Source organism: Grammomys surdaster, unplaced genomic scaffold (assembly GCF_004785775.1).
Source record: "Grammomys surdaster isolate TR1022 unplaced genomic scaffold, NIH_TR_1.0 242, whole genome shotgun sequence".
Lineage (NCBI taxonomy): Eukaryota > Metazoa > Chordata > Mammalia > Rodentia > Muridae > Grammomys > Grammomys surdaster.
The window spans coordinates 5,414,907-5,441,589 of NW_021604687.1; the positions used below are offsets into that span (position 1 = coordinate 5,414,907).

Below are 26,683 nucleotides of genomic sequence, written 5' to 3' on the forward strand. Positions count from 1 at the left end.
CCCTGCCTCCCTGCTCGGCCTCCTTGCCACAGTACCTTCGGGCTCCCTCCGTGTGTACTCTGCTGCCTGCCTGCTTCAACTGTGCTGCCTTGCCCCACCACACCCCTTGCTGCTTAGAGCACGGCCGGCCCTCCAGGCCCTTCATTTTCTCCATCTTCACTGTGGCAACCTTATTTTTTCTTTTCATCGTTTCCATGGTGACCTCACTTGCGCCATTGTCCCTGAGACAGCCTCGAGGCATGGTCAACTCTATGGGTGTATCTTGGGAATTCACCCCATCATTGCTGTTGGGGTCACCCTTCCTTAATCCCTCCTTGAGGAGTCACACCTGCTCCAGGGGGATCCTGTTGTGTGCTGCCTGTTCTGTGACTAGTGACTCCTTGCTGGGCATGGTTGTGATATCCCCAGTGTCCCCTTCATGACTCCCATGTATTCATTTGTTGCCACTCTTGCCCTGGTTCCAGTTCCCGTCCTTCATGGAGAGAGGCCACTCTGGGCTTCTGGGGTTTCTGGTAGTTGGCAGCCCCTTGGCTTACCAGCCTGGCTGGGGTAGGCCTCATCACACTCATCATGACCAGCAATTTAGTCTGGAGACCCAGTGACAGCAATCCCATCCTCCCTCCTCCTGGGGCCAAAGGGGCAGAGGGCTTTAGCCTTGGGCTTTAGCCTGGAGGAGTTTGGAGGCAGGTGCTGTCTGTAGAGCGCTGGACACCAATGTAATCTTTAGCCGGTTGGCCCAGTTCTTTCTGCTCCCCCTACTGGGCTTTCTCCCACATTGTAGTTGCAGTCCTTTGTCCCGACCCTGTGCCCTCGGCTCCTGACAGCCTGGGAATACAGGAGGGATGGGGCCCGGGCAGCAGAGTGGTGAACATTCCCTGCTGACATGGACTGCTGGGCCACAAATGCCCAGCAGTTGGTGGCCTCCTCCTCCCCTCCTCTCCTCTTATCCTCCTCCTCCTCCCCTCCTCTCCTCCTCTCCTCCTCCGCCTCCTCCTCCTCACATCCTCCTCTTCATCCCGCTGCCGCCTCTCCCCAGGCGCCTGGGTCTCTGCCCTCACCAGTGCTGACCAACTTTTGCGGGGCTTAAGTATAACTTGCCAAAATCTTTATTCTTTCGATATTTGCAGATATGTGCCACTGTTTCCAACTTTTCATCAACAAAAAGGCCTTTCCAACTCCTTCCAAATTAGAAGACCAGGTGGTGATACACAGCACCTCTGGACATTCCCCCTGTGCGGGGCCGGAGGCGGGCCGGGCCCTGGGACTGCTCTCAGATGAGAAGCGGCCGCCGAGCTCCCCGCTCCAGAGACCCACAGGAACCTTTGTAACTAACCCTACCCCCAGGGAAGGCTAGGAACGCCGGAGCCCGCGCTGGGGGCTGCCGGGGGACCAGGCCCGGCTGGATGCTGCGCCAGGCTCGCTGAATGGAGAAGAAGGGAGCTCGGCCCACGCCGGCCGGCCAAAGCGACGAGGCCCAGAGGGGCGGGGGCACTCAAGCCCGCTGGCCCAGCTGCTCCTGGGGGGAGCTTTCCTGCCCCTCCCCTCCTCTGCTCCTTCCTGCATGGACTTCTGCCGTTCCTGCTCCTGCTCCGGAAGCCGCCGCCACCGCGCTTGCCTTGCCCCCTCTTTTTGGCCCCTCCCCATTTCCTAGGATCCGCATTTGGGTGGACTCTGCCCCAGGAGCTTGGCAGGGTGCAGGCCCTCTTCTGGCCTCTCTCCTTTCTCTCTCCATCCACTGTGCCCCTCGGGCCACACCGACTCGCTCGGTGCCATGTGGTGTCTGTGCCGCAAATGAGCACCTGCCCGCTCACTTCCGGACTTTGCTATCCCTGGTTGTTGTGCCCTGTGCTCCTGGCCAGCCCTCAGCCCCACCGGGCCACCTCTCCTCGCCCCTCCCTTCACTTAACAAACTCCAGACCCTGGGCTGCGCACTCATTGCGCCCTCGTATTTCATGTCCTTGCTCTTTGTGAGGGGCGGGCCTGGCTCAGTGACCTGTGCTGCTCTGTATGGTGCCGTGTGTAAGAATAAACCCATTGGAATACTCGTGTCTCGGTTCCTTCCCGACCCGCCGCCCAGGCCGGACCCAGTGTTAGGGCTGCCCAGGAGAGGGAGGAAAACGGGAGGGTGGAGAACTACAGGCGGGCAGTACTCGCCAAAAAGGCCCCAGACCTCTAACATGCCTGTTCTTTTCTCTTTCAGTCTCGAAAAGGTGCTGACCTGGACAGGGAGAAGAAAGCTGCCGAGTGTAAAGTGGACAGCATTGGGAGCGGCAGGGCCATCCCCATCAAGCAGGTCAGCACTTTGCCCTTGGCCACCAAGGGACCGATAATCATGGTCTGAAGCTTGAGGTCCAACAACCTGGTCCCTAGACAGCTGCCTTCTCTCTTCCTTACCACTGGAGAGCAGCAGAGAGCCACCTACTACCTTCAGTTGCCTTCCAGACCTGGAGAGAGGGACTCTAAGCTGAGGAAAAGACTTGTGGAGTGGGGGTGGGGGAGTAACACAGGGGCTGGACATGGTGGAACATGTCTGTAAGCCCAGAACTTTGGAGGCAGAGGCAGTAGTATTTATAGTTTGAGCCGACTTTGGTTGTTTAAGGAATCCCAGGTCAGGCTCCATAGCATAGTAAAACTGTCTCAAAGATACAAACCAAGCAAAAAAAGAGCCAGGGTAAAAGGCAGCACTAAGGGATGATTGCATCTGGGATTTACTGATGCAGATCCACCATTGTGAGCATCTCTGTTCCCCCCGCCCCCCATCTACTGACTCCCAGTCACTGTTACATATACACATGCCTTCTTGGTAAGTACATCTCACCCCTGATCAAGGCAGCTTCCATTTGCAGCAGCACAGTGAACCACACCTGGTCAAAACAGAGAGAAGAAATGATTGTGGTGGCAAAGTAGAGAGGTGGCCCCGCAATTAAGAGCACTGGCTACTCTTCCAGAGGACTCAGCACTCTATGACGGAGGGGATATGTATATAATCTCTGGAACTTCAGACAGTTGAAGCCTTAAACCTACATACACTTGTGTGTATGTGTTTGTATGTGTGTATATATGTTTTAGTCTTAGATAGCCTACCCAGGTTATTCCCTGAACAAAACTGGTTCTCCTCCTCCTCCACATCCCTGTTATGTCCAAAAGACACAGATTTATTTATTTACTGTTATGTGCATTGGAGTTTTGTCTGTGTGTATGTGTGTGAGGGTGTCGGGTCCTCTGAAACTATAGACAGTTGTGAGCTGCCATGGGGTGCCAAGTCCTCTGGAAGAGTAGCCAGTGCTTGCTGGGCCACCTCTCTACCTTCCTGCCACAATCGTTTCTTCTCTCTGTTTTGACCAGGTATGGTTCACTGTGCTGCTGCACTGTGGTTCACTCTATCTGCTGCAAATGGAAGCTGTTTTGATCCGGGGCAAGATGTACTTACCAAGAAAGCGTGTGGCTTCTTCTAAAGGAAAAATTTAGTAGTGGTGTTACCTCCTGATCTCTGGTACCGCTTTTCCGAGTTGCTCCCTGAGAGCACTAGGTCACCCAAGCCTCCTAACAGGGATGCCTGTGCTGGAAAGGGCATAGGCAGATGAAGGTGTCACGGGTCAATACGTACGTCACAAAGGAGCTCTGTGTGGGGTTAGTGTGTGGGCAGAGGCATCTGCCAGGAGTTAAGTGTGCCAAATGGACCCTTCTTGTGTTGGTGTGGTACAGGTCTTCCCAGTATCTGGTGCCTGCAGAGGGATATATCACTGGGTTTGACCAGGGCCTGTGAGCAGGTTTAACCCTTCCAGGGACTGGTAGGTGGGTCTGTTGGCAGTGTGAGCCGTTGGGAGCAGGCCAGTCCCTGAGTCTGCCTCATGTGTCAAGGCTAGGGAGTTCTGATGCTCTGTGAAGGTGTATTTAGAAAAAAGCATCCCGGGAAGCTAATGAGGGCTCAGAGTGTAGGCCAGGGAGCCACATGCACACCCACTACTTTCTCCTACCTTCTTGCCTTCATCCGTCTGTTGATTGAATTTATGTTTGCCAGGGACTGTTCCAACTGGGGCAGTCTCTGGGAAGGAAGTCACCTGAAGAGTCTGAGCACAGAATGGCAGCAGTTAAAGTCCTCTCCCTCCTGTCCCTCTGTGTGGCAGTGTGATACCAGGAGGCCAGGGCCTTCAGTTGCTGGTCCACTGTGGATTCAGCCTGAGTGGAGGTGGGGGTGAGGTGGCAGGTGCCTTCAGCGTGTTGGTACTGTAATAAGGCCCACCCAAACACATTTGATGAGTGAATGAGAACACTTGCTTGTCTCAGCTCCCACTGGCTTTCCTGTCTGGGGGGTTGCAATAGCTGGGGGCTGGATTATTTGTTCTCTGAGTCTCCCACACACAAGAGTAAAAGGGAAAGGGTGTCCTATCCACTTGCAGCCTGGAAGTCGTGGTAGTTGCTTGGCTGTTAGATTCCCTGAGCTTCTCAGGAAGGCCCCTCCTACGTTAAGGCTCTGGTAGCTGTCAGGTCTGTGTCCGTCATTTGTGTTGGAGATTCGATTTGTCCACCTGGGGGGTGGGGCTTCCCATTAGGGAGGCTCCGCCCATGAAGGCTGAGGAGCAGCACTCTTGTCCTGACCTCACCGGCCCATTAGGTATCACTGTGCCACATTCGTGGCTCCTCCCCTTTCCCGCCCCCTTGTCCTGTGCTCCCCATTTTGGTACCTTCCCCTCCCCCTAGCTCCTGCTGGGAGTGGAGATTGCTTTTCAGTTGCCATTTGCATTCCCAATCAATCCGGACTCCGCAATTAAGTCGGCTGGCGGAGCTGGGAGGGAGGCGGCTGCGGGAACGGGTCCTCTGGGGGCTGTCGCCTCCGCACCGCTCCCATTCCGCCCCAGATTGCTTCCTGCTCCGCGGCGCGCAGCCGGCCGGCCAGGGAGGGAGCGGGAACCCCGCAGCTTCTCTCCTTGGAACCTGGGTTGGAGGGTGGGGGCAGCAAGGCTGGGCAGAAAGCTGGGGCCAGGGTCGCTCTGCCGCCCTCTAGCCTGCTGGCGAGCTCCGGGCACCCCGCCTACACCCCTTGCTAACGAACCTCATTAAGCGAAGGAGAGAGGGGTTTTGTCGGGCAGAAAGGGCTTCGCTCCTGAGCTGCCTCCGCAGCAATCTGACTTCTGACCCCCTAACCGGGTGGAGGAGGACCTGGATAGGTCTGGTGGTCTTCAGGCAGCTCTGGTCCAGACAGGCTGAGAGCTGTTGTGGTCTTTTGACGTATCTAGTCAGCTGGTGCCATGAAGGGGAGCTGGTCTTGGGGCTTAGAGGCATTGCCTACCATTGGTGACAAGAGGGTTTAGGTGTGAGAGTCCTGGAGCTGGAGGCAGAGTGAGATGACAGCCTCACGATGACCAAAATCTAGAAAGCTGTCCCACCTGGCTTCCTTCCCGCCTCTTCCTGATGGTTGTCTGTCCTCAGAGGCCACTTGCCCTTGGGTGCCATTGCTAAGGAAGGGCCAGGGAGAGGGAGTAGCTTGGCTCTCTTCTGCCTCTACAGCTTGCCTGTGGCAGGAACACTACATCCACAGACAGGGCACCAGGCATTCTTCTCAGGGCCCTTCACATATGACTGGGGCACTGATGACTTTTTTTGTAAAAGAAAAATCCCAGGCTGTCTTCAGAACCTCTTTTTGAAGGCAAGGTCTCACCATCAGGAAGCAGGGGGTGTCCTGGATGCTACAAATGTTACTGCATCTACTGCAATGACATTGGTTTCTTGGGGGTCGGGGGAGGAGGAGGAAAGAGGGGAGTTGTCAAGGATATGGACATGTCAAAAGTGGAAGCTGGAAACTAAAGCTGTTTCCTGGTTGAGCCTCCCTTCCTCAGCTCCTGTTCGCCCCCTAGTGGCCAGGGGTGAGATCACTTGTAAATCCTTACTTGGCTTTTATGTAATCTAGGCTGGCTGGCTGGCTGGCCGGCCGGCCTTTAACTTGCCTGCTGTCTCAGTCTCTCAAGTCCTGGGGCTACAGGCATGTGTCACCATTCCCACCCCTTAATCACATGTTTTCATGTCATCCACTAGGTCAAGAAGGACTCAAAGGGAAGTGTATACTGAATCTCATAACTTGGCCTGCTCATTGGCACCCCTCCATGGCCATTTTACTGGCTGGGTGAGGGCAGGGCCTGCTTTACCTCCACATATGGGCATTATCACCCATTAAGCCCATGGACAGCCCAGAATATACCTTTCTCCCATCTCAGCAATGTCTGTCAGAATTCCTCCAGTCCCAGTTTGTGACTATAACCACATGCCTCTCCCTGCCTATACTGTGTTGGAGGCTTTGAGGGACCAGCCACCAGGGATCCATCTGTAGTGCTCAGGTTCCTGTCTGCTCTCCTGTGCTGTGATCTTGGAGTGGTTCAGAGGACATCTTTAAAGGACTATAGAGGAGTTGGTTTCTCCCAGACAGAAGGAAGGCAGGCTGTGGGGGTATTGCCAGTCAGGTTCTATGCCCTGCCTTCATCTCCTGATAGCTACACAGCACAGTCTTGGGGGTACTTTTTCCAGTTCTTCCAACAGACACTTCTGAGCATCTGTTCTGGCCCAGGTGTTGTGCTGGGTGCTGAGAATTATTACAGACAGCCCACACAGATGTCTTTGAGCTCACAGGTCCTGCTCCTGTCCTTGCCTGTTGGACCTCTACATTTGAATAGCATATCATGCTAGGCCTGTGATGTGTAGGCTCATAATCTCAGCTATTCAGGAGGTTAATACAGGAGGACAGTCGGTTCTAGGCTCACCTGGACTAGAGAGTGAGTTTGAAGCCAGTTTAGATAGTTTGGCAGATCCTGTTATAAAAAGAAAACTGGGGATATAGCTTGGTGGTAGAGAGCTTATAAACCAATCAGATACTGGGGGTGGGGGTGGGGTGGGAGACATCTCATTGGCTTACATGGGAAGTGTGGTGGCTGAATGGGAGACTTGGACTTCTTGGTACCTAGATAAGGTTTGGAGCATTGTTGGGATGGGATTTTCCTGCCTGGAGCTCCCTCGGGTGGGAGAAGACCAGAAGCCTCTACCAACTCTCCTCTCTTATATAGCCTTCTAGCTTGACAGTGGCTCAAACTGCTTGCTACTAGATGGCCAGTGGGAGGGAAGCCTATGGGAATATGTGTCCTCCTCCACTTCCTAGTGCAGGCCCTTCCCCCTCTGCTCAGATGCAGTGCTTTCAGCAGAAAGCAAGGTGAGGAGTTACCTGATCATATCATGACTTTTCTGTGCTGGGCTGGTTCCTGGGTTCAAGTCCCAGGCATCAGAACCGAGAGACCTTTGGGCTGCTGTCTGGTTGGAACCCTGCCCCTGGGGCACAGCAACCCACAGCTGACTTTTTTTTTTTTTTTTTTTTAAGGTTTTTCGAGACAGGGTTTCTCTGTGTAGCCCTGGCTGTCCTGGAACTCACTCTGTAGACCAGGCTGGCCTCGAACTCAGAAATCCACCTGCCTCTGCCTCCCAAATGCTGGGATTAAAGGCGTGCGCCGACACTGCCCAGCTGCTGACTCTTGATCTGTAATTGTACCTCTGTTCTTAGGGGATCCTGCTGAAAAGGAGCGGCAAATCCTTGAACAAGGAGTGGAAGAAGAAGTATGTGACGCTGTGTGACAACGGGTTGCTTACTTACCACCCTAGCCTGCACGTGAGTCCAGAAGGGTTGGGATAAGGGACTGTGACAGAAGACTCCTGGTGATCTCAGGGGGTTTCCTTTAAAAATGTTCCTTGCTTTAGTAGTTTGGAAAGGGCACACGAACTGGATTTTGGCTTTCCTGCAGAGCAAGCTCCCTACCAGCTATGCTCAGCTGATGCTGCCGGGCTGCCCTTGCCAGCCAGGCTCTATCTCCCATGTAACTATTGAACTTCTGTAGCCAAGGGCATGGATGTTGCTGGATAAGAGTCTAGAGCGGGCCATGGCGATGAGAAGCACTAGTCCCCTGGGCCAGCGATGATAGGGAGCTAGGATGTTGAGTTTGGCCTAGGAGGAGTAGAAGGGTCTGGTCTGAAGAACACATGGCTTGTGGCCCAGCAATGGCGACATGGGTGTTCCAGGGATCGTAATGTGGCCCCTGTGGCAGCTCTCCCTACCCTCCTTCCATCTCCTTCCCTCACTGCGTGGCTCCAGCACACAGCTGTCACCAGAATCCATCTCTGTCACCACCCTACTGTGGGGCTAATGAGTTCTCCTATGAAGCCCCTCGAGCACAGCACGTGGGCCAGCCCCACCTCCCTTCCCATCCCCCGCCTTTGAGCCTTTGGGCTAGCCTCAGAGGGTCCCTAGCCCATCTTTAAATCTTCACACAGTGTCAGGGAGGCCCTGCCTGACTGGTGCCAGGGGTCTCATTTCCTGGCCATTACCTTGTCCTACGAGGCCTACCCAGACAACCCTCCAAAGAGACCTGGCAGGGACATGGGCCTGGGCAGAGCAAGTCTCAGGAGGTCTCCATTCAGGCCAGATTACAGCCCGGGCTTCCTATTTGTCTTCCCCTTTTCTCACTCCTTGGGGTACTGGCCTTTCCCCTTACCTCAGGTAACACTGGTTAAATTAATCCTCTTTAGTTCCTGTGCCAGAATGCCAGGTAGTAGTGAGGCCTGAGAGACAGAAGGACCCACATCCATCCACTCCAGCAGGCTCCCTTCTCGACTTGACCCACTCTCCTTCACACGCAGCCCTCAGCCTTCTTCCGTGTCCTCAAAAAATGGTAGAAGGCAGTAGGCTTGCTCAGGTGGCACTGCCTACAGAGATAGAAGGTGTCTTAGACTGGCACACTGCCCTCTGCAGGTACAAGGCCTCACCCTGAACCCTGCACCTAGGGAGGGCTGGAGGAATGTGTGCTGTAGATTCAGGGTTGTCTCCTAGAAAGGAGCTGAGGTGTCTTCCCAGACGCACATAGCACTGTCGGCTCTCACGCGTCGTGTCTCCCCTCTGTCCAACAGGCAGGCTGCATATGTTCTCTGCATGTTTACATCTGAACCAAGGAACTTGAAAACTAGCTGAGTAGGACTCCTGCCTCCCCACTGTGTGGGTGGTCTCGGCCTCCTGCCTACATCCTCAACAGTGGTTTTCTATTTGTGCAACTATGGCCGAGTGTAGGGTCCATCTCTTTTGCTGTTCCTACTGGAAAGTGAAGGGCTGAGGAATGCAAACCTGGAAGGGTGGGCTCAGTTGTATCAGGCTAGCTTTTGGTTTGGGAACCAAAAGAAAAGAGGGAAAGTAGTGGGAATGTTGTCTCTACAGCTGCAGCTAGAAAGTAGTGGCTTGTGGTTCTGTGGCATGTTAACATTACCCAGCTAGTAAGTGAGCCAAAGTGTGGACCCATCATCATTATCCAGATTTGCCAATGTTTACTAAGGACGCCTGCTTCTGAGACTGACAAGAAAAGTCAGAACAGAGAGTAAGTTAGGGAAGCCATCAGAGGCCTGGCTGGACATCTGAGTTTCCTGGGAGTTCCTCTCTTCATTTTTGTGGTGTGTCCTTCAGGGATCTGTGACTGGATCTGGGTGCCAGGAACTTCCAGACCTGTCCTGATGCCCTTGCAAGATGAACTCTTCATCAATAACAGTCAGCCCAATCTCCTACCCTCTTGGTTTCTAGCCCTTTAGGTCCCCTTGGGCTCTATGAGGATTCTGTGGGCATTGTACCCAATAGCTGGAGTCTGGTCCATCATCAGCTGCTCCTCAGGCGGCCAGAAAAGCAGGGCCTTCCCATCGGCTGTCAGGACACACTGGCAGAGCATTTGGCCTGGCTTTTTCTTCTCATCCGAGTTGCTGGCTCTCTTGAAAGCTTCCTGTTAGACACAGCATGAAGCTGAGAGCTGTGGCCCAGTTCTCAGGCCCAGTTCATTCCTGCACCCTTCCTTCCCCCTTCTCCTGGTCTGTAGCTGTGGCCTACCTGACCTCTCCTGCTGCTGGTGCTCACCTCTGTTTCCCGTTTGCCACCTTCCTCTAACCTCAGAAGAACTTTAGCCACCTAGCAGTCTAACATGCAAAATCGAAGGTTCCTGAGTTGCTCGGATCTTAATCTTAACAGTAAGGAGTGTGTGTGTGTCTCAACCTTTTAGGCAAGGTCAAATGGGAGAAAGGGTCTCTAGTCCCCACAGAGGCTCTCTCAAGACTTGGGGCTATCTGACTCTCCTGAAGGGCACAGGTCTCACCTAAGAGGCAGGACCACAGTGTCTAGGCCTCTCCTACTAATGGAAGTGGCTGGGCCCAGCATGTGGAGCAAAAGTTGGTAGGCAAGCCGTAAGCTTCAAGACTGGAGCCCGACTCTCGCCCGACTCTCCCTGGCCCAAGAGAGCCTGCCACAGCTTCCCCCATTTTGCAGCCAGCGGAGCCATTCACACAATCACCTTCTGTTAATTCTATCTGCAACATCAATTAAATTGTTTGTAGAAACTAATTGAATGTGGCTTAATCACACATCTTAATAGCTTTCCACGCTCTGAACTCGTTGTTAATTCCAGTAATAAAACGAGATGAGAACGCAGGCTGGGTAATTAGCGAGGAGGCTGGGGAAGAAATTGCTGTTTGATGGTGGGTAATAAAGGCAGCCGTGGTGACCGCTCTCCTGAGCAGCCGCTGCCACCACCGTGCTCCCCTGTTCTGCTGACGGAGGGAAACACTATTGCTCTCTGCCTGAGGTCCCTGTTCTGCTGCTACTCCTCTAGGCTTCTCACTGTGTCCCCCGGGCCCAACACTCAGCCCAAACTTCTGGGGGTGTCATGCTGCTGGACCCACAGGATATGGTATAATCAGATGCAGAAGTGACAGCCTCTTTCTCTGCTAGGCACTGTCTAGCTTCTTGGCCCTGAACAAAGTCCCTCTGTGCAGCTCTTGTTCTTGGCCTAGGGTCATTTTCTCATACTGCACATTAGCTTTGGGCATCTCAGAGCCTGAGTGCACCTAAAGACTCTTATAACTGCTGTGACCTCCTTGCGAACTGGAGCAACCCAAGCCCTCCCTCAGGAGAGGGACTGCAGCTGGGCCTTTGCCCCAGCCAGCTGTTGACACTTGTCTGGAGCAGCCAGTGCAGGATGTGGGTCTAAGGACTGAAGATGAAGATGAGCATGAGCCAGAGATAAGAACATGTTAAGCCAAGAGAGACTCTGGAATAGAGGTAGAGAGAAAGTTTGAGACAGTAGTTACTTCTGGACATGAAGATGAGGACCAGCAATAGTGCCTGGTGTGGCAGAGAAGGGTCAGATGAGGCAATCCTTGGGAGGGCAGCAAGGGGGCCTGTGGGCTTCGCTGCACAGCCAAGCTGTACACCCCATGCTGTTTATGGTGCTGGTGGCCTGGAATGTGATGTCTGGTGCAGTCAGGTGCTGGTGAGGCTGGGAGCTGCAGCTAGAGCTCAGTGTGTGCACAGCCTTGAGGCCAGAATTATCAGGCTCTTCCCAGACTGGAGAGCTAAATAATCTGATTTCTCAGTAGACCGTTGTATGGATCCAAAAAGATGAACAAAATCTCAGAGCAAGTGGGCATGAGCCAGACCCCGTCATATGAATAGACAGAGCAGGGACTGCTGTATCCTAAGTCACGATGCTGGGAGCACTGGTGGCAGTAATCGAAGCTCCTCACTGAACACAGCTTGTGAAGGAGCAGGCGTCCAATGGGCCTGAGCCTTCTGAAAGGTTGTCTGTCTGGAAAAGTGTCATGTCCATCTTAAAAGCCAAGGTGGCCACAAGCTCAAGCCTCGTGGGTCTGTGTATAGGCAAAGAATTTATGCAAGATTTTTCAAGAGCTTTCATGAGAGATCTGACTTTAGTCTGATCAATACAATCTTAGATTCTTCTCTCAGAAAGTTATAGAACACCAAAGGAGGGATTTTTTGTCAAATAGTATGGAGAGGGAGAAGTTGGGACTATCAGTGAGCTTGATGATCCATGGAAGTCAGCGTAATCTGGGAAGAGGCTGGAAGCTGTAGTCAAAGCCAGGCTCAGGTCAGGTCCAGCCTTAACCAGGAGCTGCCAGGACAGAGGGTTCTGTAGACTTGGAGCCATAACTTTCAGGCAAGTCAAGGGTTCTGGCTGAGGATGTCACTTGTGAAGGACAGCCTTGGCAGTCTGCAAACCTGGGCATGGTCCAGCTCCACTGTGACCTTGGGCAGATTAACATTCCTAAGCCTCAGTTTCTTCATCTCCAACATAGGGCAAAGAATACTCTGGAGACTGAGACAGGAGGATTGCCGTGAGTTTGAGATGAGCCTGGAAACTTCTCACTCAGCTGTTGGGATTTGAAATATACTGATAAATGAATGTAGATATATTGTACTTAACATACAACCCAGGGATGGGCAAATGACAGTCTACTGATGACAGGTCCCACTGACAGAAAAATCCATGGTGTGTGTTGTTGATACAATCCCAAGTCCACCAAAGAGAACCAAAGACTGGTCCATAAACTATTCAGCAAACTGTTATCTGGGGCTGTCCCAAGGGCTGATTGCTCCTCAGTACCCAGGTGTGGATAGTAGCCTGTGATAGGAGCATCCTGAGAGCTTGGGACTCCTCAGCCACATGGGTACTCTCCCCACAGCATCCCTTTACCACCTAAGCCATCTCCTCTAACAGAGCCTAGGTGTTTGGTTCTAGAGCCTTTGTTTGCTCCTTACCTTGTCTTCCTAGCTGAACTCCACCCCTTTGGGCACCATAGAGACTTGGGCCTAATCCAAACTTGGAGATTTGGTTGGCCTCAGAGACCTGCTTTTTGAGACTTAAATGCCTACCCCCCTCCAAAAAAAAACCCTTCCCCTGCCCCACAGTTAGCAGAGAGGGAAGGAGACAGGTTGGTGAGGAGAGCCTGGCCTGAAGCATTTTCTGTCGTCTGTACACCTTTAGGATTACATGCAAAACATCCACGGCAAAGAGATTGACCTCCTTCGGACGACGGTGAAGGTGCCAGGGAAGCGCCTGCCCCGAGCCACACCCACTACAGCCCCAGGCACCAGTCCCCGTGCCAACGGGGTGGCCATGGAGCGGAGTAACACACAGCTGGGTGGGGCCACAGGTGAGGTGGCTGCTGTAGTGGAGAGTGTGAGGAGCTTTGGGAGTCTGAGCAGTGGCTGTGTATGAGCCTAGCAGGATAGGCTGCTTTTCAGCCTGGGCATCAGGGCTTCTTCACACCTGCTCACCAGACAAGGGCACACCTGAGGATCCTCTCCACCTGGAGTCATGGCCAAGGTGTAGACCTAGTGGAGTTTGGTGAGCCTAGACCCACCTTGGCTATCAGGTGGGGCTAGGGGTGTGGGGATAGCTACTGGTCCTAGGATGATCTCCCTGCAGTTTTAGCTAAGGCAGGCCTATAACTCAGCTCACCACAGGAGTGGGGTAGTCACCTGGTGTCATCAGGGAACCACCTGTGGCACATACACGGTCTCTACACAGAAAGCACTGGATCTAAACCCATCAGTTCAAGAGGGCAGGACTGTCATCTGCCCATCATGAAGAATGGATAGTCAGGGACCATAGGTTGACAGTTGTTTCTGGGCAGCTTTATTATGTCTGGTGTGTGTGTTGGGGGGGGTGTATGTGTCTGTGTGTATAAGTGTATAGGTGAGAGTGTATGAGTGTGTTGGTGAGTGTGTGTGTATATGAGTGTGTTGGTGAGTGTATGACTGTAGGTGTTTGTAGGGGCCAGAAGCATCAGATCCCCTAGGCCTGGGTTTACAGGCAGTTATGAATTACCTGATATGGGTGCTCAGAATCTGATCTAATCACTGAACCATCTTCAGGTCCCCTGCTGTACTCTTACCTTGTAAGGAGTGTTCTCAAGGTAGACTGTCTGTCCCCACGTCCTAGTGCTGCTCATCCTCCTGGCCCTCTTTCTCTCCCCTCGCTCAGGCTCAGTGAGTGTCTTTGCCCTGGGCTCCTGGGCTCTTCTTGAGGGCTCAGTGTCCTCAGTTGCCCTACAATGTTAGCTCTCACTGCCCCTGAAGCTTTTGCTCAGGACACAGGTGTCTTACCAGTGCTTACCCTGTGCCTTGTCGCAGAGGCCCACTCACAGCAGTGTGGATTTTACTGAGATTGCCGCCTTGCCTAGGGACATGTAAGGAGGTGGAGAAGGTGTCACATACACTGAGTAAACATGGATGTGACACCATGGATACTGAGTCCCATGGACTGGACAGGACAGACCCAAAAATAAAAACTTGTTCATTGTAGATACTGGTGGGATTTGAGCCCAGAGTCTTGTGCACACTAGCAAGTACTCCATTACTGAGCTATGTCCCCACCCTCTAAGAGTGTTCCTTGTTTAAGGCAAAGTACATTATGTGGTTGGTCATTCTGAGTAGACTGGAGGTGTGGGAGAAGGTGCAAGAGGGGTCTGGCTGCATCAGTTAATCTGTGCCAGCATAGTTGATCAGAACCAGGTACCAGGGCCACAGCAGCACTGCACAGTAGTCTCCTGTTTTCATGAGGAAACAGCAGCTCTGGAGCCATGCATTAATGTATCTATAAAATCCTACTGTACGTGAGGGGTCTGGGATTGACACTGAAGCTTCCTTTAAACCACCTGAGCTGAAAATGGGAAGCTCTTGAGGTGTTCCTGGGAAAGCTCTAGTGGGCAACGGGAAGGAGCAGGCCAAGGGAGAGGCACTTGTGAGGTGAGAGCCTGGCCTGCGTGGCAAAAATGGCTCAGATGCTGTCCTCAGTGCTGAGCCACAGGAGCTCTTCAGAGTTCTGTGCAGGGAGCCCTATGTGGCCAACCTCAGTCCTATGTGGAAACCTCTGCATGGGTTTCTTGTACTGGTACCACAGGAAGGAGTAAGGTGGCCAAAAAAGGCAGACCTTTCCTTGAAGATGGGTGGTGAGAGGAAAACTGGGATAGCACCCAAAAATGGGAGAAACAAGATGCCTCTGGCTGTCCCATCCCATCCGGGGCCCACCTAGCCTTCACCTAGTTTGCCACGGTGGCATGCAGGAGGGAGCCCCAGCAACTTGCTCCTGTAATTACGGCACCCACACATAGAAACACATGGATGATGCTTCCCAAGCATGAGTTCCCGCTGCCGCACGCTGACACCGACCCTCATGCACACTCACACATGTCTCTCGCTCACCGGGCGATGTTAACATCTCATTATCTTTGTTACTGTAATTACATTATCCGCTGCTTTATGCAGAATTATCCTCGGAGGACTAATTGATGGCTCCATGTTTAATTCATTAATCATTAGCATCAAATTCGACAATTACAGTGCACACTGATTGTGGGATTGCAGGCGTAATGAGGGGAGAATTAACAAAGAAAAGGGAAAGCGCTTTCCCTCCCTCAGGGTTTTGGGTTGGGGGGCTTGGGGAGGAAGTTGGGCCTATGATGCCTTTGGTTGGGACAAGGGGCAGGGTGGGGAGTCCTGTCTAGAATCTAGGAAGCATAGGGACTAGGAGGAAGTAAGGGAGAAGCAAGGAGCCTCACAGGTTTAGGGAGGGCTGGACGAGCTAGGAGAGGGCTTGAGGCCTGAGGCTGGGAGCTAAAACAGGGTCCATGTGCAGGTCACCAGCACTTCCTGTAACCTGTCATTGTGGGTGTCACAGAAAACACAGGTGGCATCAGACTCATCTCTGCCCTGAAGGCTACTCTTCAGGGCGTTTGCATCACGCGGCCTCCCCTCCCCTCTTGCAGCTGCTTCAGCTCCCTGTGCTTCCTTATGCATCCAGAAACCCAGATCCACACGCTTGCCTGCTGGGCTGCAAGGCCTTCTGTTTAGCATTTCCCCTTGTCTGCCTCTGCTGACCTCCTCCAGCTTTGGCTGCCTCACCAGTCTCCACACTGGAGCTTCTCTCAGGAGGCCTAGAATCATGTGGCTTTGGCCTGCCTGTCCTGGGCTCATCACCCTGTCTTGAGGGGTGGGGACACTGAAGAATGTGAGGCAAGTTAAGGTTCCTTGTCCCTGGAAGTGATGCGGGCTCTGAAGCCCATGGGTGTTCCAGACTGGATGCAGAAGGCCTCTGGCTGGGCCCTAAGTGAGGTCAGAGAAAGCTGGGTGTTCCTCCTGCTAGCCCATGGCAGGCTGAGCCTGCCCAGCCTTGGGCTCCTCAAGCCTTCGATTCCCCTTGGCTCTACCATTCTTCCCTGATGGGAAATGAAAGATTAATTTTCTCCAGCCCAACAGGATAATTACTAATACTAATTAGACATAATTACTTGAATTTGATACACTTATTTCTCGTCAGAATGGCAGCAAAGCTGAGGCAAAGCAAATGACACATGTGGACTGAAATGTTAGATGCAGGGACCTAGGTGAGGCAGGATTGAGGGGAGTGGTACTCGGCCGTGACACCCCAAGGCCCTGCCGTTCCCAGGTTCCCAGCTCACAGTTACAGTGATGAGTGTGGGTCTCATATTCAAGGAGAAAGGAGAGTATGAAGGCTAAAAGTCTCCTTCCCATATGCAGTCTGCAGGAGACCAGGCTCTCCTTTCTGTTCACAGTGCGGACCCCTGTGCTGGAGTTAACTCAGGCTGCCCTGCAACCTCTTCAGCTTGTTATCTCTATGCAGCCCCTACCTGCCCCTCCTCCCAGCCTGATCCTTCCCCTCCCCCAGGTGCCCCCCACTCGGCCAGCAGCACATCCCTGCATTCTGAGCGCCCTCACAGCTCAGCCTGGGCTGGCTCACGCCCCGAGGGGCTGCACCAGCGCTCCTGTTCGGTTTCCAGCACTGACCAGTGGAGTGAGGCAGTTGCCCTGCCCACCAGCATGCAGCACCCTGGTGAGTGGCGGTTCAGCCGCTTCCCACCTCTTCTGGCATCTGCTTAAGCAACAGAGAGAGGGAGCCCAGGTGCCCAGGAGCCTGGGAGACTGATGGGGAGGGCCCAGCAGAATCCTTCAGGGCTTGTTCCAGGTACTGGGATGCAGGGCTAGATACCTTGAGCTCAGTCCCTTCTTCAGCATCCAGTTTACCAGCTTCTCTGGCCCCAGGCCTAGGTCTGGACCCTCAGCCAGGATTACAGGCTTGCCCTTTGTAACTCCTCCTTCCTGGTTGCTAGTGGCTCTGCTGTATCCCCATCAGCCGTCTGTGCAGTCAGCTCATCAGCCTCTCGGCAGGAGGACAGGGAGAACAGAATAGGCTACAGGCTGTACACAGTACAGTCAGTGTACAGCCATGTGTGAGAGTCATGTGTGGAGCATCACTGACCTCTCATAGTGGAGAGGGCCCTAGTCCCTTCAGGGTTGGCCTGAGAAGTTCTCTTCATGTCCTGCCCCCCCCCCTTGATTGGGTGTGTCCTGTTCAAAGAGCCAGAAACTACCTCTCATGCACCATTTACTGTGCTCTTCCCAAATCTTATCTCCCTCCACACCATCACCCTTGGCCATAGACCCTTGTCCTGTTTGCCGATCCCCCTGACCCCCCCACACACACACACACTCAGGGGTACTTCTGATTTTCTCCCAGGGTCCTCTCATACACACACATGCCCACTACATGTCCCTATCCAAGACCAAGGGCACCTTGGGGCCAGGGGCCATTCCCTTAGGTCATGGACCTCTGGCCTGTCTGGCATTGGTGAAGCCCCTCTGTTGAGTCTGGAAGGAGTTAGTCAGGGAGGGAGAGAGTGTGTCTGCCTCTAATGAAGTTTGACATTTAGTGGTGAGCGCCGGGCGGGGTGTGGGAGCGGAGCTTGATTAGCGTGCTCTAATTGACAGTAATTAGGCAGCTCCCTGATTGTTTCTAATTCTGCTATTAATTGTGAGGAGCGGGGAGTGTGATTGAGGATAAATTTGGTGCGGAGCTGCTGGGGCTTCAGCTCCCTGTGAGTCCCCGGGCCTTCCTCCCTTCAGGTTGCAGGGGCTCTCGCCTCCCTCTGCCCTTAGCCTGCTCTGCCAAGTTTCCCACTCCTCCAGGGCAGGAAGCTTTGGGGCTGGGAGGCCTGGGCAGCCCCTGGCCTTCCTCATACTCTGTGCCCAGCTCTCCTCCCTCCTCCCACACTTGTCCACCTCTCCCCTCACCAGCCAGTGGCCCAGCTGAGTCACTCAGTTCCAGCCCCAAGCTGGAGCCTCCCCCATCTCCCCACTCCAACCGGAAGAAGCACCGCCGGAAAAAGAGCACCGGGACCCCCCGACCAGACGGCCCCAGCAGTGCTGCCGAAGGTTAGGGGGACCCAGAGGTGGGCAGTGGGACCTGGTGTAGCACCCTAAAAAGCACAGTTGTTTCCATGGTAGACAGAGGAAACACGGTGTATGAATGATTTCTGACATAAGCAACTCACAGCCCTCTGAGGTCCTGGACTCTTCTTACTCAGTCCCTGTTGAGTTGAGCTTCTTTCTGTCATTCCTGAAGAAAGGCAGGCAGCAAGACACTACCTTAGCTCTTCTAAGACTTGCTGAGCAGGGGTCCGTGATAGGGTAAGGTTGGCCGGTGCTCTCTGTAACCTTCTGGGAGCAAAGGTGTTCCAGCTCAAGGTGTTCTGGCCTTTCTCTTAGTGTCTGTTACCAAAATACTGCTCTTCCAGTGTCTCCCCCTCCCCCAGGGGGTTTCTTGGTTCCCACATATCTTGCAAGTTCTCATCTCTGTTCTTACTGCTGTGGGGATGGACGTGGGTCAGGTGAACCTCTGACAGTGATGCATAGTCATGTGGTTCAGAGCCCACTGTGCCCTAGGGACCTAGGAACCCAAGGGGTAGAGGCGCTCACTCAAGGGGAGACGGAGAGAGGAGCTACCAGTTTACACATGGGCAGAGGCATTTTTCTTAAGGGTCCTCAGAAGAGGAGCCCAGCAGGAGAAGATTTCCAGGGGTGTGGTATCACTGAGATGAAAGGCTGCAGGGATGGAAAACCAGCAAGAACTTAGGATCAGGGATGTCCCTGGCGGAATGCATGGCTCACTCTAGAGCCATATAAACACATATAAACTCTAGCCCCCACGACAAGTCACACTGCCCATTGTCACTGTTCAGGGGCAGTGGCCTCTGGGAATAGATGTGTCTGAGTGTCTCTCAGGGTCCAGTGGGCAAGCATAGTTCCTGGGGTCACAGTGCAGACCCCTGTGCTTGTCACTACAGATGTCCTTGGGTTCCTGTTGGTTCCCACCCTCCAGTTCCTGTAGAAAACGTCTCTCCCCCACCCACTTGCCCTTCCTGCCTGTCTATGCCAGGGCAGTGGGGGAGGGGCCCAGCTCCCAGGAGCCCTGTGCTGATGCCGTCCAGAATATTGGGTTTAATGAGCTGCAAAATGAGGAGGCTGCAGCTGACACGTATGGATGGTGCTCGCACCCGCCTCCTTGCCCAGCATGCGCCTTTTAGCACCCGCCGCATCCTTCTCCAGACATTTCGCTCATGTTTCTCCAAGATGCCTCCTCATGGTGTCCATTCCTGGTACAGTTGAGGAAGCCAAGCATGTACCCACCATTTCCTGGCTCCACAGGTGGTTAGAAGTGGAGGGCAGGGACTCATTGGTCTTGCACATTTTTGAGGAGGATGAGGGTAGTCAAAGCAGGGTCTGTATGGAGCTATGGCAGTGGTGTGCCCCGGGTGTGCTCCTGGATGGAGGTATGGTAGTGGTGTGCCCCTGGGTGTGTTCCTGGATGGAGCTATGACAGTGGTGTGCCCCTGGGTGTGTTCCTGGATGGAGCTGTGACAGTGGTGTGCCCCTGGGTGTGTTCCTGGATGGAGCTGTGACAGTGATGTGCCCCTGGGCGTGTTCCTGGATAGAGCTGTGACAGTGGTGTGCCCCTGAGTGTGTTTCTGGATGGAGCTATGGCAGTGGTGTGCCCCTGGGTGTGTTCCTGGATGGAGGTGTGACAGTGGTTTGCCCCTGAGTGTGTTTCTGGATGGTGCTAGGACAGTGGTGTGCTCCTGGGTGTGCTCCTGGATGGAGCTGTGGCAGTGGTGTACCCCTAGGTGTGCTCCTGGCAAAGAGCCCTAACAGTGTAACTTCCCTTCACAGAGGCAGAGGAGTCCTTTGAGTTTGTAGTGGTGTCCCTCACTGGTCAGACCTGGCACTTCGAGGCCTCAACAGCAGAAGAGCGGGAGCTGTGGGTGCAGAGCGTGCAGGCCCAAATCCTCGCCAGCCTACAAGGATGTCGCAGCGCCAAGGACAAGGTTGGCATGGGTGGTAGGGCCTGCTTGGAGAGTCTGGCTAGGGGGAGAGCCAGTGGAGGAGGCTTGAGACTGATCAACTACCGTTATCTCTCTGGCCTCATGGCAGACTCGGCTGGGGAACCAGAACACAGCCCTGGCTGTGCAGGCTGTCCGCACGGTCCGTGGAAACAGCTTCTGTATTGACTGCGAAGCTCCCAGTGAGTACAAGGCCAGTGGAGCTGGGAGCTGGGTGTCTAGGGTTCAAGTGGCAACGGGAGGTGGACAGTATCAGAGGAGGTAGCCTTTTAAAATGACTCCCTCTCTGGGTGCCACCTGCTGTATCCTTCTCCCTCTGCTCACCTAGATCCAGACTGGGCCAGCCTGAATCTGGGTGCCCTGATGTGTATCGAGTGTTCAGGGATCCACCGACACCTGGGAGCTCACCTGTCCCGAGTCCGCTCCTTGGACCTTGATGACTGGCCACCTGAACTGCTAGCTGTCATGACTGCAATGGGCAATGCCTTAGCTAACAGTGTCTGGGAGGGGGCTCTGGATGGCTACTCAAAGCCAGGCCCCGAAGCCTGCAGGTAAGCCAGTGCTGCCCAGGAAGGAGACAGCCCCCCCACTGTGGGAGTGGATAGAACCTGTGGCAGTAGCAGCATTAGAAGGGTTAAAAGGCTGTTGCTGTGCTTGGCAGTCGGACCCTGGGGAATCCCTCCTCTGCTGGTGCCTGTCACTCAGACATCTCACAACAGCAGGGCCTTTTCTGAGCTGTTATCGCAGGTCAGGGGCCAGCAGGAGACGCATGCGTGGAACCCATATCACTGTCCCGCTCCTGCATCCAAGCCCGCGTGCTGAGATGGGGAGAATGGGTGGTAGATAGGGTGGCCGTGGCCCCTCGAAGGCCGTCACCTGCTTTGTTCCAGTGCCACCAATGCAAAGAGTTCAGACGGCTTGATAAGCTGCCACTCAGACCTGCTTGGAATCCTGCTCCCTATACCCTCATGTCCCTGCTGGTCCCAGAGGTGTCCCTTCAATGTCCCTCTCCTTTTACTCAATACCGCCCAGTTTCTGTGATCCACTGTCCCTTTGAGGGCCCTGGAGTCCCTGGGGCTCCTCTCTGCCTTGGTTCTCATCATTTCGGGGGCCCTTCCTGTTTCCTGCCTCCATCCTGCCTTTTGACACATACACACACACACACACACACACACACACACACACACGAGTTTGGACCGTTTCCTTCTTTGCCTCATGCCTTGATGGACCTGTACTTACAGGGAGGAGAAGGAGCGCTGGATCCGGGCCAAGTATGAACAGAAGCTCTTCCTGGCCCCGCTGCCAAGCTCAGATGTGCCACTGGGACAGCAGTTACTCCGGGCTGTGGTGGAGGATGACCTGCGGCTGCTGGTGATGCTGCTGGCCCATGGGTCCAAGGAGGAGGTGAATGAGACATACGGGGACGGTGATGGGAGGACAGCCCTGCACCTATCCAGCGCCATGGCCAATGTGGTGTTTACACAGCTGCTTATCTGGGTGAGTCTGCCCTGTTCTCCCCCTTCCCGGCCTTCAGAAGCTGCCTCTCCTCTTCCCTGATAGCTGCAGCCTTTCCTCCCATATCATGCCAACTGTGGATGTGCTTTCTCCCGCAGTACGGAGTGGACGTGAGGAGCCGTGATGCCCGAGGCCTGACCCCACTGGCCTATGCCCGCCGTGCCGGCAGCCAGGAGTGTGCAGACATCTTGATCCAGCATGGTTGCCCTGGGGAGGGCTGTGGGTTAGCACCCACTCCCAACAGAGAGCCTGCCAATGGCACCAACCCCTCCTCAGAACTACACCGCAGCCCTAGTATCCTATGAAGCTCAGGAAGAGGGCAGAGGGACCAGAAGGACTCCATGGCCTGCAGGGAACAGAAGGAGAAGCAGGGGTATGCAGAGAAGGGAGTGACGAGGGTACAGGGGTGGTGACGAGGTTTGGGATTGAGCTGCAGCGGGATGGAGCAGGATGCATTGTTCAGCCCTCAGCCCTATGGTGCCATTAAAGGACAGACCCCTTTGGAGGTACCTGTGAGGAGAGGGGAGCAGGACCTCTCCCTCCTCCAGAACCCTGCCTCCTCATGACAGCTCCCACAAGCCTTCCCTGCAGCGGGTGGGGAAGGAATGACACAGGACGGGGGTGCCACATGAAAGACAAGGGGCCAATCTGTGAGTCCCATGTAAAATTTGTACATTGGAATATTTATGTTCGTGTATATACGTGGTGTGTGTGTATGATGAGCCAATAAAGCAGGCTGTATGTGTGGCCTCATTTCTCCTTTTGTGCCTCAGTGCCTCTGGGCTGCTCAGAGCCCCTTCTCCAGGCTCTGCTTCTGTAGTCTGTTTTAGGGTTTGCTGGCCCTGCTGTCAGTCACCTCTGGTCTTCCTCGGCAGGGATGATGCATGACAGGGCAAGCATGCCTGACAGGAGACAGGCTCTGCTTCCTGCTGTGTGCAGTCTTCCCCTGCCCCTGCCCACTTCTGAAAATTCCCATGCACGCTGTCAGCAATGCCCCATGTGGTAGCCACCCCTTGCTCTGGCCAGTGGCACTTGGAGGCCTCCCTGGGGTGATGGAGGCTGGTACTGTAGCTGGAAGGTGCAGGGCACTGGTCCCCAGAGCTGCCTCTGCCTCCAGCATCCAGCATTCTTCTAAGCTTAACCTGCTGAGCTAAGCTGGGAGAAGAGCCCAGGCGCCCACTCTTCATGCCGAACCTCTTTATTCTTGAAAGAAAACCCAGGGAAACGCCTCTCTCAGTCTATGAAAGATGATAATATTAAGTTAGTATTGGATCTGTTTCCTGTTCCCGGAACCACCTTGCTGAGTGGCCCGTGTTTTCTGACACACCTTAAACAGGTGTCTATGTGGTAGGCCGGAGCTGTGCCTGGACACTCACCTACATGTCAGTTAATAATCAACGCTTTGAGAGGAAACCAGATTTTATTTTATTTTTTATCCACATTCTCCTTTTCATGGACAGTCCGTGTAGGTACAGGACAGACTAGCCCCAGACTCCCTAAAAACAGGTCGCTTGGGCTGGCTCCCTCTGCTTGGCACTGTTGAGGCTGAATGAAAGTCAAAAGCCTGGACACTGGCCGCTCCCCCCGGTTTTTCTGCCTTGTGGCTTGCCTCCCTCTTCTCAGAACCTGGACAGCTCTGATGAAGAGGTAACAGCTTAGCCTCCACCTTGGCTTCTCCTGTGTAGATCAGAGAGTTGACTGAGGTAACCCTGGCTGGGAATGAGCCGAACATACACTGTATTTCAAGGTTAAATTCCCAAGCCTGACCAGAGAGACACAGCCTCCTCCTGATCTGTATCCTCACTAGAGAGTTGCTTGGGAGAAACGAACTACCAAGGACAGACCATCTTGTTCTCGTTTGAAGCATTCAACAGCTAAATGGATGTGACATTGACGAGTTTGCTTGCCACTTAGCTCACCAGTGACAAGGGTGGCCTGTAAGGCAGGTCAGGAATGTGAGTGGGTTTTCTTGCTTCCCCTCCCTTTCTGGTAACTGCTATATCCATAGCTCCTTCATCTTTATCCCTTTCTCCCTAATCCATACAATCCTGTTTCTTCCCCAAAAAGCTAGTTACCACAACAGCAGCCGCAAGTGGGTTCTATAGCAGTCTTCTTTTCCTAAGGTCTCTGCAGACACTTAGAGCTCTGCTTGTGAGATTTACCTTATCTGTCCATAATCTCTGCCTCCACCCTTCCAGAACCATCCTGGACTCACCCTTGTCCTATCTGACAGTGGCTTCTTCCAACCTATTTTTTTTTTTTTTTTTTGTAATGGAAGAGGCTGGTGGGAGCCCAACTTCACAATGTAATGAACAGAAGACAACACAGCTAAAGTTGCAAGAACAGACAGGCAATGGGCCTCTGCCCCAGGCCCTGGCGTATAAAATAGAGGAAGGCAGAGAAGAGTCTCTGTGCCCTGTAAAGGAAGCACCTCTTTGTCTAGCTCGGGTGGTGGAGTGAGCCTCCTGTCCTGCCTTAATCACTGACAGGACAGCGTCTTCTAAGTAGATGGCTTGCATGTTCTCCAAGCTAAACTACTGAAGGGTGTCTCTCTGTTAAGTGTGTCACCTCTCCCAAAGAGAAGACACCAGGAGCACACAGATTTGCCTGTTCACAGGAAGTGGGGACACAGTAGCCCAGCAGGAAAAGAAGATGTGGGAGTACACTGTGGAGGGATACTTAGGAGTGACGAGGGAACTGCTGGTGACCCCTGTACTGGCCATGACAGCTCCGTTTCATGTTCTTGCATATCCTTATGCTAGAGAGCGGCAAAGCAGTTGAACGGGACAAAGTGGGTGAGGTTCAAGGAAACAATTTCCCAGTCCCCTTTCGGGGTACAGACAGACAAAGACAAAATAGTTCCATATATACAAACTTTACACAAAATAAATAAAGAACTATGGCCCCAGGCTGGTATCACCAGGACCTCCCCCCTCTGTCAGAAGTTGCCCTCTCAGGCCTTAGCCACAGAACCCTCTGAGCCCTGGGCACTTCAGATCCCCACCTCAGCAGTCCACTTCTGCTCCAGAAGCTCTCCCGGATCAGAATGAACGCTGCATCCCTGAGACCCCTAGTCCTGAGGTCTCTAGAACAGTCTCAGGCCAAATACTCATCTGCAGTCCTGAGAACACGCTGGCCTCTCCCAGAGCGGGGTCCACTTAGGCTGCAGCACCCAGTGAGTCTTGGGCAGGCACAGGTTCAGGTCCTTTGACTTCCGGTCCCCAGGAGCTTGGTCATGGCCGGGCTCCCTGCTCCATCTGTTGGTGCTGGCTGCGCACAGCAAACCTGTTGACGTGCACAGGTATGGGTACTACAATCTTGGGGTTTCTCACGGGCTCCCCAGATCGGCTGCTCACATTGCCGGCCTTGATGCGCTTCCACTTGGCCCGGCGGTTCTGAAACCAGATCTTCACCTGCACCTCACTCAGCTTGAGGGCGTGGGCGATCTGGGAGCGCTCTGTCAGACTCAGGTATTTCTTACAGTGGAACTCCTTCTCCAGCTCCAAAAGCTGCTCGCTGGTGAAGGCTGTGCGCCGCCGTCGGCTTTTCCCCCCGGGCGTGGTGACCCCTGTGGCCACTGGTGTCCCCTCCTCAGCGCCAGTACCCTTTAGCTTCGGTTTAGGTCCCAGAAGAGCCCCTGGGCCCCCTGCAGAACTGTCCAGGAAGCTGTCCTCGCTGTCACCACCTGAGCCCTCTTCCTCCTGCTCGCTGCCTGCTGTGTCTCCTGCTGGGGGCTCCAGCTTCTCCTCATCTGAGCTGTACACCTTCCCCTCTGCTGTGGGATTAGAGAGAGGATAGGGTAGAGAACCGGTAGACGGAGAAGGAAGGGCAAGGAGAAAGAGGTTTGGAAAAGGTATGTGGAAGCATGGTCAGAATGGTCAATTGACAATAGGAAACAACACATTCAGAGAGGAAGAGTTGGGTCAGACGGAGAGGATAGACATCCAGTGGGCAGTGGGAAAAGGTTTAGAAGAGACAAAAGAATGGGAAAAAAAAGGCTTTTAAGCAACAGACTAGGAAAAGTAGGGAGGCAATGTGTATGACAGCAATCCCTCAACGTTCCTACCACCCCATTGCATGCTCCCTACTGCCCCCCCCCCGGGTACCAAATATGGTACCCATCCAAGGTCCAATGTTGCACTTACACCAGGCCTCCAAACCCAGCCCTGCAGTCTCAGGATGAAGGGATGTGGGAGGTGGCTGGGAGGAGCTGCACATAGCCTGTGCATACTCCCAGAAGTCCTTTACAGCCCGAGAGCAAGAGGTACCATCTCTCAGACACCCATACTAGATCTAGGTCCCAAGTCTCGTCTACCTGATTCCTGTTCTTAATTAAACTGCCATGGTGGAAAAGTCCCCAGCACTGCCACCTCCGTATCTGTGGCCACACCTCCTCCTGCCACTCGCCCCCCTGGTCCTCTGGCTCATCCTTGATTTTAGCACACTATCCTGACCAAGGCTGCTTGCACAGCACCAATGGAAGCTTCTTGAGAATCCATAGGAAGAGCTTGGTGTCCACAGGGAAGGCCGGAGGGAATGGCAGGAGGCAGAGGCAGAGGCAGAGGTGACCAGAAGAAACTAGAGAAGGGACTGTGGGAAGACATTTGACTCCTAGTAGGTGACCGTTGTCCTAGAGTGTAAGCATTTTAATCTACAGTCAGTTCTAAAGGTAAATCAATCACTGGCTTTATCACATCCACTGATGTCGTGACTGCACACATGGCATTTCAAAATGCTTTCAGGGTTGGGGAGATAGCTCAGCAGGCAAATGCTTGCTATACAAGCATGAGGGACTCAGTATAGATCTGCAGCACCCACATAAAGAGCCACAGTTGGTCAGGTGTGGTGGCACCCGCTCTAACCCTAGATGTATGTAAGACAGAAACAGGCAGATCCTGGGGATCCACCAATTAACCAGTCTGGCTGAAAATAATAAGCGAGAGACCTTGACTCAGATAGATAGATGGATGGATAGATAGATGATAGATAGATAGATAGATAGATAGATGAGTAGATGGCCAGAGAGATGGTATTGTGGGTGTTGCCAAGCCTGACGACTTGTGTTCAAACCTGGAGATCCACACTGTGAGAAGAGAATACCAACTTTTTTTTTTTT

The 26,683-nt window shown here is 53.7% G+C and overlaps 2 protein-coding genes across 7 annotated transcripts in view; one reads left to right on the top strand and one right to left on the bottom strand.

Moving 5' to 3' along the window:
- The window catches only part of Agap3 (ArfGAP with GTPase domain, ankyrin repeat and PH domain 3), a 52,854-nt gene extending 30,530 nt beyond the window's left edge, over window positions 1-22,324 (top strand). For 2 of the 6 annotated variants that reach the window (XM_028774623.1, XM_028774626.1), the window contains 10 exons: window positions 2,201-2,293; window positions 7,541-7,645; window positions 12,840-13,008; window positions 16,545-16,709; window positions 17,951-18,088; window positions 19,883-20,037; window positions 20,144-20,234; window positions 20,381-20,603; window positions 21,294-21,549; window positions 21,666-22,324. In XM_028774623.1, coding sequence (XP_028630456.1) covers window positions 2,201-2,293; window positions 7,541-7,645; window positions 12,840-13,008; window positions 16,545-16,709; window positions 17,951-18,088; window positions 19,883-20,037; window positions 20,144-20,234; window positions 20,381-20,603; window positions 21,294-21,549; window positions 21,666-21,872 — 1,602 coding nt within the window. In that variant the 3' untranslated portion in view covers window positions 21,873-22,324. Of the gene's footprint in view, window positions 1-1,127; window positions 2,045-2,200; window positions 2,294-7,540; window positions 7,646-12,839; window positions 13,009-16,544; window positions 16,710-17,906; window positions 18,089-19,882; window positions 20,038-20,143; window positions 20,235-20,380; window positions 20,604-21,293; window positions 21,550-21,665 lie in introns of those variants that run through there. The other 4 variants (XM_028774627.1, XM_028774624.1, XM_028774629.1 and 1 more) reach the window with 3 other exon arrangements.
- A 2,318-nt stretch (window positions 22,325-24,642) lies between these two features.
- The window catches only part of Gbx1 (gastrulation brain homeobox 1), a 23,681-nt gene continuing 21,640 nt past the window's right edge, over window positions 24,643-26,683 (bottom strand). Inside the window, exon 2 of the mRNA XM_028774782.1 lies at window positions 24,643-25,342. Coding sequence (XP_028630615.1) covers window positions 24,801-25,342 — 542 coding nt within the window. The 3' untranslated portion in view covers window positions 24,643-24,800. The remainder of the gene's footprint in view (window positions 25,343-26,683) is intronic.